Source organism: Kogia breviceps, chromosome 15 (assembly GCF_026419965.1).
Source record: "Kogia breviceps isolate mKogBre1 chromosome 15, mKogBre1 haplotype 1, whole genome shotgun sequence".
In the NCBI taxonomy this organism is placed as follows: domain Eukaryota; kingdom Metazoa; phylum Chordata; class Mammalia; order Artiodactyla; family Physeteridae; genus Kogia; species Kogia breviceps.
In genome coordinates this window covers 87342676-87361041 of record NC_081324.1, presented here as the reverse complement: position 1 = coordinate 87361041, position 18366 = coordinate 87342676, and the positions used below count along the sequence as shown (strand labels likewise).

The 18366-nt window shown below is 41.0% G+C and overlaps 1 protein-coding gene across 2 annotated transcripts in view; it reads left to right on the top strand.

Annotated features, from left to right (window-relative positions):
• TMEM132D (transmembrane protein 132D) overlaps nt 1-18366 on the top strand; it is a 655515-nt gene that overhangs the window by 299169 nt on the left and 337980 nt on the right. For both annotated transcript variants that reach the window (XM_067015547.1, XM_059040015.2), the window contains exon 3: nt 8436-8582. In XM_067015547.1, the coding sequence (XP_066871648.1) occupies nt 8436-8582 (147 nt within the window). The remainder of the gene's footprint in view (nt 1-8435; nt 8583-18366) is intronic.

The window sequence follows — 18366 nt, the reverse complement described above, 5'->3', positions numbered from 1 at the left end:
ATTCATCTTAATATAATAGCAGCTGTCCATAGTGAATTGAACTTTTTTTCATCACCCCATCTTGGTTGCTTACAATTTAAATGAGGAATCGTAGCATGTGTCACCAAAAGGTCAGATGGCTTTCTGGCCTGTGCCTGCAATTCCCAATTTATAAATGACCGTGTTCAAAACGTTGGCTTCTACAAGGATTACTTACAACACAAAACATTTTTCCATAGCACTCACCTTCTAAAAATGCTAGCTTTAGCCCTGGGGGCCACATGTGAGAAGCGATTCCTCTTGTCTTTGTAGACCAGTCAAGTCAGTATGTGTTTTGGGGTCCCCAAGACCACCCCTGTGTTTGATGACTTGCTAGGAAAACTCAACAGGACTCAGTGTAGAGTCATAATCATGGCTAAGATTTATTACAGCACAAGGACACAAAGCAAATTCAGCAAAGGAAAAAGGCACTTGGGGCGGAGTCTGGGGCAACCAGGCACAAGCTCAGGAAAGGCCACTCTCAGGGAATCATATAGGATGTCCTTCATCCCTCCGGCAATGAGTTGTGACAACGGGGGTAAACTGTTGTCTGTCTGAAAAGCTCATCCAAGGCTGGGGGCCAAGAATTTTTACTGGGGGCGGGTCCCCTGGGCACCATTGCCTGGCAGGCACCAAACCTACAGACCACCAGAAAGAAAGCAGGTGTCCAGCAGCAGCTATATTGTTTGTACAAAAAACATAGGCTAAGTGTTCCCCTCTCATTAAGGAGTTGGGGAGCCCCTCCTGAAATCCAAGTTTCCAGATGCCATTCAGGGGCCAGCCTTGCCAGTATGCCTTTTTAGGGCAGTGGTCTCAGAGCTGCAATGTTAACTCTTCTGCACAATATGTCTTCAAGTTGTTTCTGTGGGAGAGAGCGTTCTTAGTTCTATTAGGCATGTCCTTTTCTCGCCAAGCGCCAGTCCTAAACACATCATCTTTTCCTCCCGCCTTGCTCCTAATATCGGGGTGGCCTGGATCATCTCCTCCGATGATAAGAGCGAGGTTTTAAGAGATGGACTCAGGATCCACCTCCTTGCCTCTGTGTTCATACAGGAACCACAGTTGTAAATCTGGGGAGTGTACCTCCTCCAGGGCTGCCCCCCACCCCCCCCGGCAGCATCTCCCACCCAGTCACCCATCAACCTGCCCCATTTGTCCCCTGGCTTTCTTGCTTCAAAACCTTTTTTGTTTTCCTCAAGGGACTAAGAAAAGAAAACACAACAGGAAACACGAATTTTTGCAGCAGTTTATACATCTGTTTGTGATGTATTGCATTGTCCTTTTACTATATCCCTTCCATTCCATATATGTTTTTATTTTAACATCTTTATTGCACTACAGTTGCTTTATAATGTTGTGTTAGTTTCTGCTGTATAAAAGAGTGAATCAGCTATACATATACATGTATCCCCATATCTCCTCCCTCTTGCGTCTCCCTCCCACCCTCCCTATCCCACCCCTCTAGGTGGTCACAAAGCACCGAGCTGATCTCCCTGTGCTATGCGGCTGCTTCCCACTGGCTAGCTATTTTACATTTGGGCGTGTATATATGTCCGTGCCACTCTCTCACTTCTCCCCAGCTACCCTTCCCCCTCCCCATGTCCTCAAGTCCACTCTCTACGTCTGCAACATTGTTCCTGTCCTGCCTCTAGGTTCTTCAGAACCTTTTTAAAAAAAATTTAGATTCCATATACGCGTGTTAGCATACAGTATTTGTTTTTCTCTTTCTGACTTATGTCACTCTGTATGACAGACTCTAGGTCCATCCACCTCACTACAAATAACTCAATTTCGTTTCTTTTTATGGCTGAGTAATATTCCATTATATATATGTGCCACATATTCTTTATCCATTCATCTGTTGATGGACACTTAGGATGCTTCCATGTCCCGGCTATTGTAAATAGAGCTGCAGTGAACATTGTGATCCATGAGTCTTTTCGAATTATGGTTTTCTCAGGGTATATGCCCAGTAGTGGGATTGCTGGGTCATATGGTAGCTCTATTTTTAGTTTTTAAAGGAACCTCCATACTGTTCTCCATAGTGGCTATATCAGTTTACATTCCCACCAACAGTGCAAGAGGGTTCCCTTTTCTCCACACCCTCTCCAGCATTTACTGTTGGTAGATTTTTTTGATGATGGCCGTTCTGACTGGTGTATGGTGATACCTCATGGTAGTTTTGATTTGCATTTCTCTAATGATTAGTGAGTGATGTTGAGCATATTTTCATGTATTTGTTGGCCATCTGTCTGTCTTCTTTGGAGAAATGTCTACTTAGGTCTTCTGCCCATTTTTGGTTAGGGTTGTTTTTTTGATACTGAGATGCATGAGCTTTGTGTATATTAATCCTTTGTCAGTTGCTTCATTTGCAAATATTTTCTCCCATTCTGAGGGTTGTCTTTTCATCTTGTTTATGGTTTCCTTTGCTATGCAAAAGCTTTTAAACTTCATTAGGTCTCATTTGTTTATTTTTCTTTTTATTTCCATTGCTCTAGGAGGTGGGTCAAAAAGGATCTTGCTGTGATTTATGTAAAAGAGTGTTCTTCCTATGTTTTCCTCTAAGAGTTTTATAGTGTCTGGCCTTACATTTAGGTCTTTAATCCATTTTGAGTTTATTTTTGTGTATGGTGTTAGGAAGTTTTCTAATTTCATTCTTTTACATGTAGCTGTCCAGTTTTCCCAGCACCACTTATTGAAGAGGCTGTCTCTTCTCCATTGTATCTTCTTGCCTCCTTTATCAAAGATAAGGTGACCATATGTGCGTGGGTTTATCTCTGGGCTTTCTATCCTGTTCCATTGAGCTATATGTCTGTTTTTGTGCCAGTACCATACTGTCTTGATTACTGTAGCTTTGTAGTATAGTCTGAAGCCCAGGAGCTTGATTTCTCCAGCTCTGTTTTTCTTTCTCAAGATTGCTTTGGCTATTCGGGGTCTTTTGTGTTTCCATACAAATTGTGCAATTTTTGGTTCTAGTTCTGTGCAGAATGCCTTTGTTAATTTGATAGGGATTGCATTGAATCTGTAGATTGCTTTAGGTAGTAGAGTCATTTTTACAATATTGATTCTTCCAATCCAAGAACATGGTATATCTCTCCATCTGTTTGTATCATCTTTAATTTATTTCATCAGTGTCTTAGAGTTTTCTGCATACAGGTCTTTTGTCTCCTTAGGTAGGTTTATTCCTAGGTATTTTATTCTTTTTGTTGCAGTGGTAAATGGGAGTGTTTCCTTAATTTCTCTTTCAGATTTTTTCATCATTCATGTGTAGGTATGCAACAGATTTCTGTGCATTAATTTTGTATCCTGCTACTTTACCAAATTCACTGACTAGCTCTAGTAGTTTTCTGGTAGGATCTTTAGGATCCTCTGTGTTTAGTATCATGTCACCTGCAAACAGTGACAGATTTATTTCTTCTTTTCCGATTTGGATTCTTTTTATATCTTTTTCTCTCTGATTTCTGTGACTAAAACTTCCAAAACTATGTTGAATAATAGTAGTTTTGTGGACATCCTTGTCTTGTTCCTGATTTTAGAGGAAATGGTTTCAGTTTTTCACCATTGAGAATGATGGTGGCTTGTCATATATGGCCTTTATTATGTTGAGGTAAGTTCCCTCTATGTCTACTTTCTGGAGGGCTGTTATCATAAATCGGTGTTGAATTTTATCGAATGGATGCATTTTCTGCATCTGTTGAGTTTATCATATGGTTTTTATCCTTCAGTTTATTAATATGGTGTATCACATTGATTGGTTTGCATATATTAAAGAAACCTTGCATTCCTGGGATAAACCCCACTTGATCACGGTGTATGATCCTTTTAATGTGTTGTTGGATTCTGTTTGCTAGTATTTTGTTGAGGATTTTTGCATCTATGTTCATCAGTGATACTGGTCTGTAGTTTATTTGTGACATCTTTGTCTGGTTTTGGTATCGGTGATGGTGGCCTCATAGAATGAATTTGGGAGTGTTCCTCCCTCCACAATTTTTTGGAAGAGTTTGAGAAGGATGGGTGTTAGCTCTTCTGTAAATGTTTGATAGAATTCTCCTTTGAAGCCATCTGGTCCTGGGCCTTTGTTTGTTGGAAGAGTTTTAATCACAGTTTCAATTTCAGTGCTTGTGATTGGTCTGTTAATATTTTCTATTTCTTCCTCCTGGTTCAGTCTTGGAAGGTTGTGCTTTTTTAAGAATTTGTGTATTTCTTCCAGGTAGTCCATTTTATTGGCATATAGAGTTGCTTATAGTAATCCCTCAAGATTCTTTGTATTTCTGCAGGGTCAGTTGTTGCTTTCCCTTTTTCATTTCTAATTCTGTTGATTTGAGTCTTCTCCCTTTTTTGTTGATGTGTCTGGCTAATGGTTTATCAATTTTGTATATCTTCTCAAAGAACCAGCTTTTAGTTTTACTGATGTTTGCTATTGTTTTCTTCATTTCTTTTTCATTTATTTCTGAGATGATCTTTATGATTTCTTTCCCTCTGCTAACGTTGGGGTTTTTTTGTTCTTCTTTCTCTAATTGATTTAGGTGTAAGGTTAGGTTGTTTATTTGAGATTTTTCTTGTTTCTTGAGCTAGGATTGTATTGGTATAAACTTCCCTCTTAGAAGTGCTTTTGCTGCATCCCATAGGTTTTAGGTTGTCATGTTTTCATTGTCATTTGTTTCTAGGTATTTTTTGATTTCCTCCTTGATTTCTTCAGTGATCTCTTGGTTATTTAGTAACGGATTGTTTAGCCTCCATATGTTTGTATTATTAACATTTTTTTTTCCTGTAATTGGTATCTACTCTCATAGTGTTGTGGTTGGAAAAGCCACTTGATGTGATTTCAATTTTCTTAAATTTACCAAGGCTTGATTTGTGACCCAAGATATGATCTATCCTGGTGAATGTTCCGTGAGCACTTGAGAAGTGTATTCTGTTGTTTTTGGATGGAATGTCCTATAAATATCAGTTAAGTCCATCTTGTTTAATGTGTCATTTAAAGCTTGTGTTTCCTTATTTATTTTCATTTTGGATGATCTGTCCATTGGTGAAAGTGGGGTGTTAAAGTCCCTTGCTATGACTGTGTTACTGTCAATTTCCTCTTTTATGGCTGTTAGCATTTGTCTTCTGTATAGAGGTGCTCCTATGTTGGGTGCATAAATATTTACAATTGTTATATATTCTTCTTGGATTGATCCCTTGATCATTGTGTGGTGTCCTTCTTTGTCTCTTCTAATAGTCTTTATTTTGAAGTCTGCTTTGTCTGGTATGATAATTGCTACTCCAGCTTTCTTTTGATTTCCATTTGCATGGAATATCTTTTTCCATCCCTTCAGTTTCAGTCTGTATGAGTCTCTAGGTCTGAAGTGGGTCTCTTGTAGACAGCATATATATGGGTCTTGTTTTTGTATCCATTCAGCCAGTCTGTGTCTTTTGGTTGGAGCATTTAATCCATTTACATTTAAAGTAATTATTGATATATATGTTCCTATTCCCATTTTCTTAATTGCTTTGGGTTTGTTTTTGTAGGTCTTTTCCTTCTCTTGTGTTTCCTGCCTAGAGAAGTTCCTTTAGCATTTTTTGTAAAGCTGGTTTGGTGGTGCTGAATTCTCTTAGCTTTTGCTTGTCTGTAAAGGTTTTAATTTCTCTGTTGAATCTGAATGAGATCCTTGCTGGGTAGAGTAATCTTGGTTGTAGGTTTTTCCCTTTCATCACTTTAAATATGTCCTGCCACTCCCTTCCGGCTTGCAGAGTTTCTGCTGAAAGATCAGCTGTTAACCTTATGGGGATTCCCTTGTATGTTAATTGTTGCTTTTCCCTTGCTGCTTTTAATATTTTTTCTTTGTGTTTAATTTTTGATCATTTGATTAATATGTGTCTTGGCATGGTTCTCCTTGCATTTATCCTGTATGGGACTCTCTGCACTTCTTGAACTTGATTGACTATGTCCTTTTCCATATTAGGGAAGTTTTCAACTATAATCTCCTCAAATACTTTCTCAGTCCCTTTCTTTTTTCTCTTCTTCTTGTGGGACCGCTATAATTTGAATGTTGGTGCGTTTAATGTTGTCCTGGAGGTCTCTGAGGCAGTCCTCAATTCTTTTCATTCTTTTTTCTTTATTCTGCTCTGCAGTAGTTATTTCCACTATTTTATCTTCCAGGTCACTTATCCGTTCTCCTGCCTCAGTTATTCTGCTATTGATTCCTTCTAGGGAATCTTTAATTTCATTTATTGTATTGTTCATCACTGTTTGTTTGCTCCTTTGTTCTGCTAGGTCCTTGTTAAACGTTTCTTGTATTTTCTCCATTCAATTTCCAAGATTTTGGATCAACTTTGCTATCATTACTCTGAATTCTTTTTCAGGTAGACTGCCTATTTCCTCTTCATTTGTTTGGTTTGGTGGGTTTTTACCTTGCTCTTTCATCTGCTGTTATTTCTATCTTTCTATTTTGCCTAACCTAGTGTTTGGGGTCTCCTTTTCACAGGCTGCGGGTTCGTAGTTCCCGTTGTTTTGGGTGTCTGACCCCCATTGGCTAAGGTTGGTTCAGTGGCTTGTGTAGGCTTCCTGGTGGACGGGACTGGTGCCTGTGTTCCAATGGGTTGGGCGCAATCATGTCTTCCTGGTGGGCAGTGTTGCATCCAGTGGTGTGTTTTGGGGTGTCTGTGAACTTACTATGATTTTAGGCAGCCTCTCTGCTAATGGGTGGGGTTGTGGTCCTGTCTTGCTAGTTGTTTGGCATGGGGTGTCCAGCACTGGAGCTTGCTGGTCCTTGGGTGGAGCTGGGTCTTAGCATTGAGATGGTGAGCTCTGGGAGAGCTCTCACCGAATGATATTCCGTGGGGCCAGGAGGTCTCTGGTGGTCCAGTATTCCCGAACTCGGCTCTCCCACCTCCGAGGCTCACGCCTGACACACGGCCGGAGCATCAAGACCCTGTCAGCCACACGGCAGATGAGTAGTTTATTACCGAAGATATTAAAGCACGGGAACCAACAGCCAGATGAAGGGATTCATAGGGTGAGGTCAAGAACAAAGAAACGTCAGTCCTCTTGGAGTTTGGAGCCCAGCATGGTGGCACACAGTGGCATTCTTCTTCAACACCCTGGAGGCTCTCTGAAACCCCTCCTTTTGGATTTTAATGGTGGCTTCACTACACAGTCATGGCTGATTCAATCCTTAGGCGTTGGTGATTAATTCAACCTCCAGAACCTTTCTCCTCCTTCTGGGTAATGGGGGAGGGGGGTCCCCATATATGTTTTTTCACTTGAAATCTCTTAGAGAAACATTAGGGCATAACTAGGAAACCGGTTTTGCTGCACATCCTCTTCTGCCTCTGTCATCCGGCTTCTCTGATATCCTAGAGAAAGAGCTATAAGCGTGTCACCCGTCCCTCTCCAAGAATGAAGGAAGGAAGGAATAAGTGAATGGAGGAGACACATAATAAGCCACATCTGTGATGGAGGGCACACCTGCTTTGGCAAATGTGTCTGAAGTCTGAACAGATGTTAAGTCTCAGGACGGGTTCTGGCCAGCGATGGGTAACGAAGGACTTGAGCAGGTCAGGTAAGTGGCTTCAGCACCAGGAAGTTGTATGTGATGCCAAGGGAAGCACTGAGCCTGGTCGGACCGGTGCTGTGGTTGGGAGCCGTTCCAAATCCTGGGTCACCTGCCGCCTGATCCCCCCGTTGGCTCAGCTGGTCGGTGAAAATGAACACGGCACTGACCTCACAGGGCGCGTGTGAGAGTGAAATGAGATAAAACCGCCAGGAACTCAGAGGAGCGCCTGGTTTGTTGTGATAGTGATATGATGGGATGGCGGTCCTGGTGACGTGCCCGTGATGACGACGATGTCACGGGGGGACCACAGGCGTGGACGTCGGGCGCGTCTGTGCACCTCCCAGCGCCTGTGCTTGGCTCTGGACCGTCGCGATCCCCGAACCTGTCTCAGCTGCAGCCCCTCCCCACCTTTGAACTTGGAACATGGCCTGGGAAATTAGATGAGATAATACAGAGGAACGGCCCATCAGTGCCTGGCACGGAAAAGGCGTTCAGTGAACGTGCATGGTTATTTTTAATCCCACTTTTGCAGTGTTAATGAATTTCCGTTTTCAACAGTCTAAGGGTATTCAGTGAACTTTCTCAGAAGTAAAGCCTTGCACTAGCACAGCGTTACTCTGTCTCTTTACGTGACTGATGCTTGCCTGTGTCAGGGTACTGCACTGTTCTAGCTCCTCTGCGAGAGGAAGGAATGACTGGGGGGAAAATTGGAGCAGATGGATTGGAAGGTGGTTGCCAATGTGTGATTAAATGCTATGAAACATGAGCTTCCACCTGGCAGGTGACAATGGGCCATTAAGTGCACTGTCCCCGGAAGCAGCGGTAACCCAGGGGTGCCCCAGAGCCGTCTCAGCTGTGCGTTTGCTGTGTCTCCACCAGGGTGAAGGTGATGAAAGGCATGAACATCGTCGGGGTGAGAGCCAGCAGCCCTTCCGTGTGGGAGGTTAAGAAGAGCACGCATCACGGTGGGAAGTACACACCAGCTGTCATCGTTTGTCAGAAGAAACCGGCTGGCTCGGGAGACAGGTGAGTTCCCAGCGGCCTGCCGTGGATTCAGATTAGCTGCAGCAGCGGTGGCCTCCTTTTTCCCAAATTTGCTGGCGGCCACTGTCGCCGCGGTTTGCGCTGGGGGTGCGTCGTCTGTATCATTCGTGCTTCCAGGTGAGATGGATAGAATCCTTCACTTGGCAAAAGGTGGGCTATTGTTCACAGTGGACCTACTTACAATCCCAGCACAGCTCCGGGTCACCTGCGGGGACTACTCCATGCAAATGGGATTTATCTCGAAATGATGTTCCACTGCAACACGGCCTCTTTCTAATCCGTACGATTAGGTGAAACGCAAAGTCTGGGCAGTTCTGCTAAAATGGCCCATTTTGCAAGTGTTTCAAACAAGAGTTTGCTGTAAAACAAAACAAAACACCCAGAGCTTGTAGATCTCGTGGCACACAGAGGTGCCTTTCGCATTTGCCATGTCGATTGGAATATAATGCGTGGATTGCATTCTGTGCTGGACCTGTGAATGATCTGCTGTGGAATTATAGGGAATTGTGACTCTGTCTCTGATACCCACCAAATTAGAAACCGTCTGTTCACAGCTGGGCAGAGACTTAGAAACTCAGTGGTTCTTGATTTATTTCTGTTTCCCGAAACCGCATTTGTGGCTCCAAAATATTTCTGATCTGGTCACCTGTTTTTGCCACTTTTAGGTTGGTTGATTGTTGCTCTTTATGTTGCTGTCAATTGAAATAATTATGAATGCACCAATCCTAGGTATGTAGCATTATTTCAGGAGTCAGCTTTTTGAACTTTATAGCTCAATGTTTGGAAGGTATTTATTTTCCATTATTTATTCTAATATAGAGGTCATGAATCTCAGCTGATGGCTATTCTGCTTTTGGGGGGTTTATTTCCAAAGAGCATCGGATGCCAGTTTGGGGGTCATGTGATGTGGATTTTGCTCTGTGCCCCTCTGTTTCATGTGGGTGCTCTGGGATTCGGGTTGTCAACTGTCAAGCTCTGGCCCGTGACTTTCCTTTTGTGACCAGTATTTCAAGATTTTTGTCTTGAAGGTTTGCTTGTAGAGCAGATGAGAGGGGAAAAGAAGAAGTCCGTATCTGAGTTCTGCCCCAAATGTCTCCATAGTAATGCTGTGCCACACGGAGTACCTCCGTGAGCTTACAAATAAGCTCACTTCCGAAGGTGTCTGTGCTGGTGACGTGAGTTGGGAAATAAGGTGCCACCTCCATGAAAGGTCTCCTTTGTGTTGCGAAGTTGGCAAAAATTAGGAAGGATAGATAGGTAGGTAGCTCGGTAGATAGATAATGATAGATAGGTAGACGAGGTGGATAAAGATAGATGGATGATAGATGGATGATAGATGGATAGATATTTTACTATCTTCACCAGAAAGCGTGGGGGGATTTGGGAGAAGCCTCAACCAATGAGCTGATTTTCCCTCTTGTTTCTTTTTGCCATTTACTCTGCGGATTAGTGGGAATGGTAGTGATTGTAGTGTTATGTATGAAATGCAGAGAGATTTGAACCGTTTTGAAACATTTTATTAAATTTCTGGCTAAGTATTCATTCAGTTCATCTTGGGCATATGGAGAAATAAGGAAACTTTCCAAGGGCAGCTCATCCCCATTAAGGTATAAAGTGTAAGCTGCCTTTTTATGGATCAAATAAGGCAGGCACTCCTAAGGGGTTTTAACACGTCCTTAAATGAAACAAAAAATCAACAGCTCTAGAACATATCAAATCATACACATGTGTGGTCCTTTTCATTTTTTTTCTCCTTTCATCTGTAACAGTATCTTCTTTAAGAAACAAATTCCCTGAATGGACTATCAACCTAGTCCTTCAAAGGTCTGGTATCAGCATGCCATGCACTATGGAGAATATTCCTTATCCCTTTGTAGATTCTGAAGTCAGTTTTCTTTTTTTTTGCGGTATGTGGGCCTCTCACTGCTGTGGTCTCTCCCGTTGCGGAGCACAGGCTCCGGACGCGCAGGCTCAGCGGTCATGGCTCACGGGCCCAGCCGCTCCGCAGCATGTGGGATCCTCCCGGACCAGGGCACGAACCCGCGTCCCCTGCATCGGCAGGCGGACTCTCGAGCACTGCGCCACCAGGGAAGCCCCTGAAGTCACTTTTCTATATCCTGCTGTGGGTCTAGATGATGGAAGAAGCAGATGTACACACACAGACATACACAAACACACATGTATGTCTATGTATGTAATATACATGCGTACGTGTATATATAGAATACTATATGCGCATATACAGTACATTATGTGTCTTTGTAATAAATCATATATGTATACATAGTTTGTGTGTACAGAACATATATATGATATAGGTGTTTAAATATGTGCCTATATACACATGCACATTTTTCTGTGGTTTATGTACTGACGTGTGTTATGATGCTGCAGAGGTTTATTCTCTCTTTGTGGAATCCAGTTCTGACGCTGCAGCCAGGAAGGCTTTGCTTAACGAGGAGGCTGTGGAATGCAGGCTCTTTTAGTTGGGGAGCCGTGTGTCCGTCTGGTTGGTAGCTCTTTCCAGCCCCTGCAGCAGCATCTGGGACACATGAGGCTCTCCATAAATACTTGTTTAGTGATGTTCTAGAATTAGACTATATCTCTGTTACCCTGTGTATAATGATGCAAATCTGTACGTACACGTATTGAGTGGGCTCTGATACACCTGTTCAAAAAAGTAAGGTGCACAACAGCATCTATATTGATGCCCCATTTGGGGAAAACCCAGAGAAGAATACTTTTTCAGCAGAGGGACTGGTAGCTGTGGTTTCTACTGGGAGGAGCTGGCAAGTTGGGGGAGGATGCTGAAGGTAAATTACTTTTTACTGTGAGCCATTTGGACTCTGATTTGTTTTTTTTTTTTTACTATGTGCATGTATTACCATTTAGTATCATGTATACAGTTAAAATAGACTTTTTTGAATGGGATATATTTATTTCTATGTTCAACGTTTATCCTCACTTCAAAATTTTTTATTTCACTTCTGTCTTTATGGAATTAAATGCAGAAGAATCATGCTCCAGTCTTTGGGATAGCGAACAGACCAGGAGAAGGTCTGTTTCTGTCTTCTTTGAAGGATAATTGGAGAACGTATTATGGAGTGGATGTTTTTCACATCAGTAGGTTTTGCTTCAGAAGCTGTTTTGCTTTATACATTCTTCCCACACTCTCTTTGACTTTCAGTTATTCTTAAAAGTCAGAATCAGATGATCGGGATGCCAGAAAGGTAGGCTTAGGAGTTTGAGAGTCATGGATTGTGTATTGCTAATAATTCACCATGGACTGTGAAGTTGCCTTAAGGAAGTTAAGTCCCTGTGACAGGTGTAATTTTATGGATTAAGGAGACACTTGTGCTAGTGAAGAACTCAACAGGAGTGAGTGAAGATTCTTGTCTAAGTTGAAATGCATCCTTTGTTTTTTGAAGAACTTTGGTTTTTGAAAGCCTTATCATCACAGTATTAACATGAATGTCACCCACAGCTATCAGATCTGTTTTGACTAAGTATTGCCAGGAAATATTACGGAAGGAAGGAGGACAGCTAATTCTGCGCTCTATCCATCAAATTCCATTTGACATTTTCTGAGTCTTGCTCACTGTTAGAGCACTATGTAAACTTAGATAAATGGGTAACAAAAGTCATGTACTTGTTACTTCTTTGCTCTTCTCTGCACAGATGAGTGTTTTCCAGAGTTTGCCACAGTTGCTATTTAAATGGTTTTAGGTAGTACAAAGAAATGGGGTCAAATAAACTTGAATGACAGAAACATATGTGTTTTCCAGTTCTTCAGAAAGACTACTGATTGAAGAGAAATTCTTCTTTTAGGGGCTAGTATGTCTATAAAATCTCTATCCTTTGTTAATAGATTATAGACAAGCAAGAGTACGTAGTTTGATTTAATCCTTTTTCATAATTATCTGTTTATAATCCTTCATACTATACTGCTTTTCCATTTATCTATAGGTAATTTTGTTACCGAGTTCAAGCTCGTACCGCTTGCCACAGGACAGGCCGGTAAATTGACAGACGGGTTGTTGGGGAAAGGGATAGTGACTTTATTCGGAAAGCCAGCAGACCGAGGAGACAGTGGACTAGTGTCCCAAAGAACCATCTTAACCCGAGTTAGAATTCAGCCTTCTTTTATAGTAAAAGGCGAAGGGTGTGGCTGGTTGCTGCACACTTCTTCGCACTGGAATCTTTTGTTCTTGCAGCTGTGCCTGTTTCTGTAAACCTTACACTCTGTTCTGCAACTTTTTATCTCTATACAAATGGAAAAGTGTTATACCTTTAAAGGTCAGAGCCTTGGGAATGGTCTATCTTGTATATTTCAGGTTCTAGGCAAATTCTGAACTTGTAGCAAAAGCAATAGAATACAGAGGTTAAAGTAAAAGAAAGAGATACAGTATGGATGCAGATTTGTTATTCTCCATTACAACATGTTTCATTTTAAAACAAATGTAGCTTAAGTAGTAACATGAGGTGCCATAAATAAAAAGTAATATTTAAAGTATACAGAGATAAGATTACAATCATGAATGTATGTTCAGAAAAATGTATGCTGGCATGATAAATCCACCTCATAATACATTTGTTAGGATTAGGTTTGATTATTTAATAAGAGTGACTTAACAAAATAAAGTGACTTAAAGTAAAAGTTTATTTCTCTGTCACATAGAAGAAGCCCTGATGTAGGCCGGCCATGGCTGGCATGGCAACTCCTCAGTACTATCAGGGTCCCAGGCACCTATCTTTCTTTAACACCATAGTAATGCATGGCTTTTATCCTCATAGATTAACCTGGCTGCTGGAGTGCCAGTCATCACATCTGCATTGCAGGCTAAAGAAAACTGACAGAAAAGAGCCTTCACCACAGGATCAATTCCCTTTAAGGAACTTTTCTAGAAACGCATGCCAACCCCCAATACTCTCCTGCCTCTCATTGGTCAGGACTTAATCACATGGCCACACCAGACTTCAGTGGGAAGTGCAAAACATCATGTATTACAGGCAGCAGTATACTTAACTCATAATCAGTTTTCTGCTCCAAAGAGAAAAGCAAACTGGATAGGTTGGGGAACCAGAACCTTGATCTCAGAAATATATATAGAATAAATGTGGGATTTCCAATAGGATGATGGAAAGAGCATGGTACCTAACTATTTCCTTCATTCTACTAGGTTCCTGTGGAAATTTCCAGTGAAATATAATAAGGGTGTGAAGATCCACATTAATAATGCACTGGAAAAGTTATGATTACAAACTAGTATCTATAAAACAAACTATTATATTTATTTATTTATTTTTTGTGGTTCGCGGGCCTCTCACTGTCGTGGCCTCTCCCGTCGCGGAGCGCAGGCTCCGGACGCGCAGGCGCAGCGGCCACGGCTCACGGGCCCAGCCGCTCCGGACGCGCAGGCGCAGCGGCCACGGCTCACGGGTTCCCGGATGTGGGATCTTCCCGGACCGGGGCACGAACCCGCGTCCCCTGCATCGGCAGGCGGACTCTCAACCACTGCGCCACCAGGGAAGCCCCAAACTCTTATATTTAAAGTAGATAAACAACAAGGTCCTACTGTATAGCACAGGGAACTATTAGTATATTAAATCCTGTAATAAACCATAATGGAAAAGAGATAATAACAGTATTGTTTATCAGTAAATATGGGACAGGGAAAATCTGGAAGATATTCAATCAGGATGTTGCCCGTGCTTGTTAAGTACATTTAATATATTAAATATCCTGTAATAAACCATATTCATATATATCTGAATCACTTTGCTGTACACCAGAAACTAACACGCCATTATAAATCACTATACTCCAATTAAATAAATAAATAAATAAGAAAAGTTATCATGTGTATGTTAGAAACGTAGAGAAGTGTTTGTGAAAACTGCAGGACTGGGTTGAAGGAGGATGAAAAGATTGCCAATCTTAACTGTGCATGAAAAAGAAAAGGACCAGGAATGTGAGTGGAGGAGACCCAGGCATTAAAAAAAAAAATCAGGCCTATCTCCTAATATCACCAGTAGGTGCTGGTACAGGTGAGCATGGACATGTCAAAGCCAGCAAGGTTTCCTCTCTGGACCAGTAACAATAAAAGGCCATTACTGGGTGAGGAACATACCTTTGGAGCAGATACCCAAACAGGCAGAAAACCCATAGGCATATGAAAATATCACCGTAAGAATTTTGGGGAAAACTCTTAAAAACCAGAGACAAAGACAGAACTTTGTGCATGAAATAGAGATGATTTTAAGCATTGATCAGTGGTCTCAGATTCAAAATAAGCGTGGTATCATCAAAGACAGAGGAAGCCAGCAAGGAGAAGAAGCCATGTGAGATAAAGATGGGGTGAGAAACTCAATGTGTATTGGGTTTGCTGCTGCAGAAAATGAAATCAGTGAACTTGAGAGAAAACTAGGAGAAAGAGAACCTTCAGAAGAGAGAATAAGAAAGAGGTGAAAATAAGAAAGAGAAACACCTGAAAACCAATCAAGCAAGAGTATATAGAAAGAATGACCACAGGAACAGCTGGAGATTACCTGGTTACCATAAGATTCGGCACTGCTAGTTCTACACCTAAGAGAACTGAAAGCAAATGTCCACACAAGTTCACAGCAGCATTTGTCATATATATATATATATATAAAATACACGAGTGGGCAAACACATGATCTCTCCATGCAATGGAATATTATTTGGCAATAAAAAAGGGAGAAGTGCTGATAGATGCTACAACAGAGATGAACCTTGAAAACGTGGTACTACATAAAATAAACCAGACAAAAAAGACCGTACATTGTATGATTCCATTTATACATGATGTCCAGAAGAGGCACATTTTTAGACACAGTAGCTTAGTGGTTGCCTGGGGAGGGGAAAATGGAGAGATTCTGTTCATGGGTATGAGGTTTCTTTTGGAAGTAATAAAAATATTCTAAAATTAAATAGTGCTGATGGTTGTTCAACTAAAAACCTCTGGATGGTAAACATTAAAATGGTGACTTTTATAGCATATGCATAATATCTTGATAAATCTGTTATGAAAATCAGTCGATTACAAAAGGGCCTACGAGATAATACCAATTTTGTTTATCAATAAATACAGGACAGGGAAAATTGAGAAGATATTCAATCGGGCTGTTGTCTGTGATGGCGATATTACTTGTGATTCATTGACTCAGTATGTCTCCCCTTCACTGACTCAGTATGTATTTTTGAAAAGTCCCATAGTGACATAGATTTTTTTTTTAATTAGGAAAAGATAAGATATGGAGAACAAACAAAAAATAAAGTTATAATGCAGCGTGGCTGGGAAAATTGTTTAATAGAGTCTGGACATCTGTCCTTGTCATACTGACAATTTTGGGATGCTTAATTCATCTGCTGACTTGTCCAAATTTGAAGCCAGAAAGATCTGGCCTTTTTTTGGTGGTTGTTCTGGGCAAAAATTACTCGTAATGGAGATATTATAGATTGTTTAAAACCATTCGGTTTTGCTTTAGAAAGCAGTTTTAATGGTTGCAATTTACTGCTGCTTGACTGTTTCAGGATAACAGATCAAGTGATGGGAAGAAAAAGATCTTGAGGTTTTTAATTAATATAATAATTTGATTAGAGGTATTTTCTAGCAATGTGTCTTCGGCAAGACAGTTCATCTCTACTGACATCCAGAACCTGAGTTTAATAACAACAAAACCTGAGAACAGTGGTATAAAGTTATCAAAATGTTATGTCTTTCCTGTGCTGAGTGGGATTTTTTTTGATGCCTTAAATGCTTTCAGTATCCTTATCATTGGCTCTTATGGATTATAATAGTCATACGTATTTTACCATCTGAAAGAGAATGGCTTCACAAAGAGTGGGAAGAGAATGGGTGCAAGATTCAGGAAATCTAATATTCATTTCTCATTTTGATGTTAACCGTCTCGCATTTCACCCGAGAGGGAACAAGAGGTAGAACATCCTGTTCTGTACCATCGGCCCTAACAATGTGGGCCTTCTCTGGACTATTGTGACTCTTAGATAATCCTACATGTGAACAGACAGACTTTGAAATCATCAATCGAGAACATCAGTTCAAGAAAACCCATCTATTAATTGTCCTTAAGTTGTTAATATGACTACATAGTATATGCAGCACACATACCCAAGTCCTCCTAGATACGAAAGGTTATACTTTGTTTCCATAGCCTAACTGACAGTTTCTCAGAGTAGCAGATGAATTACATTCGTTGTACATGGAGAGTCTGTATCAAGTGTGAACAAAGGTCCCCCACTGTCTTTATTCTTTTTTTATATTTTAGATTGGAGTAGAGCTGATTTACAATGTATTACTTTCAGGTGCACAGCAAAGTGATTCAGTTGTACAGATACATGTATCTATTCTTTTTCAGATTGTTTTCCCATATAGGTTATTACAGACTGTTGAGTAGCGTCCCCTGTGCTCTACAGTAGGTCCTTGTTGATTATCTACTTTATATGTGCTCGTGTGTATATATACGTTAATCCCAATTTCGTAATTTGTCTCTCCCCCCACCTTTCCCCTTTGTTTTCTAAGTCTGTGAGTCTGTTTCTGTTTTCTAAATAAGTTCATTTGTGTCATTTTTTTTTTTTTTTTTTTTTTTTTTTTTTGCGGTATGCGGGCCTCTCACTGTCGTGGCCTCTCCCATTGCGGAGCACAGGCTCCGGACGCGCAGGCCTAGCGGCCATGGCTCACGGGCTTAGTTGCTCCGCGGCATGTGGGATCTTCCCGGACCGGGGCACGAACCCGTGACCCCTGCATCGGCAGGCGGATTCTCAACCACTGCGCCACCAGGGAAGCCCCATTTGTGTCATTTTTTAAGATTGTCTTTACATCTAGAATTTGTCAGAAGCATTTCCATTCAAGTTTGTTTTAATAACTTCTGCATTAGGGGTACAACAGACAAAGGTATTGCTTCCAATACAGCAGGGCATCATTTCTCCTAATCGTATTGGCAGAAAAAGAGATGCAAATGATAAAATGTTTTTCTGAGAATCAGGGAGAACACAGAATCCTCATACGCTGTTGGAGGGATTATAAAATGGTTTGTCCTCCTCGGAGAGATACTTATCAATATCTGGCTATTGACTTTTAAAAAAAATTTATTGAAATATAGTTGATTTACAATGTTGTGTTAGTTTCAGGTGTACAGCAAAGTTATACATATATATAAATATTTATATTCTTTTTTTACATCCTCTTCCATTATAGGTTATTACAAGATACTGAGTATAGTTCCCTGTGCTATACAAGAGTAGGTCCTTACTCACAGACATAGGAAACAAACTTACGGTTACCAAAGGGGAGGGGGAGGGATAAATGAAGAGTTTGGGATTAAAGTATACACACTACTGTATATTAAATAGATAACCAGCAAGGACCTCCTGGCTACTGACTTTTAGAACATGCATCCGCGTGACCCTAAAGTGACAGGTCTAGGTACCTCTCCTCCAGATGGAAGCTTAGCCATGGATGTGGAGGGATGTGTACAAGAGTGTTCCTTGCTGCATTTAAAAAAAAAATAGCTAACTGTTGAAAGCAACCTGAATATCCATCAAAAGGTGAATCGATTTTAAAATGATACATTCATACAATTGAAACGTATGCAGCAACTATGAAGAACTGCCTACATGTAGTAATTAATGTTTATCAACGTTAATTTGTTACCAACTAGGGTTCTAAGCCTTCCTTAATGGATAGAAATTGATAAGGGATACAGGAAAGGCTTTACTGGG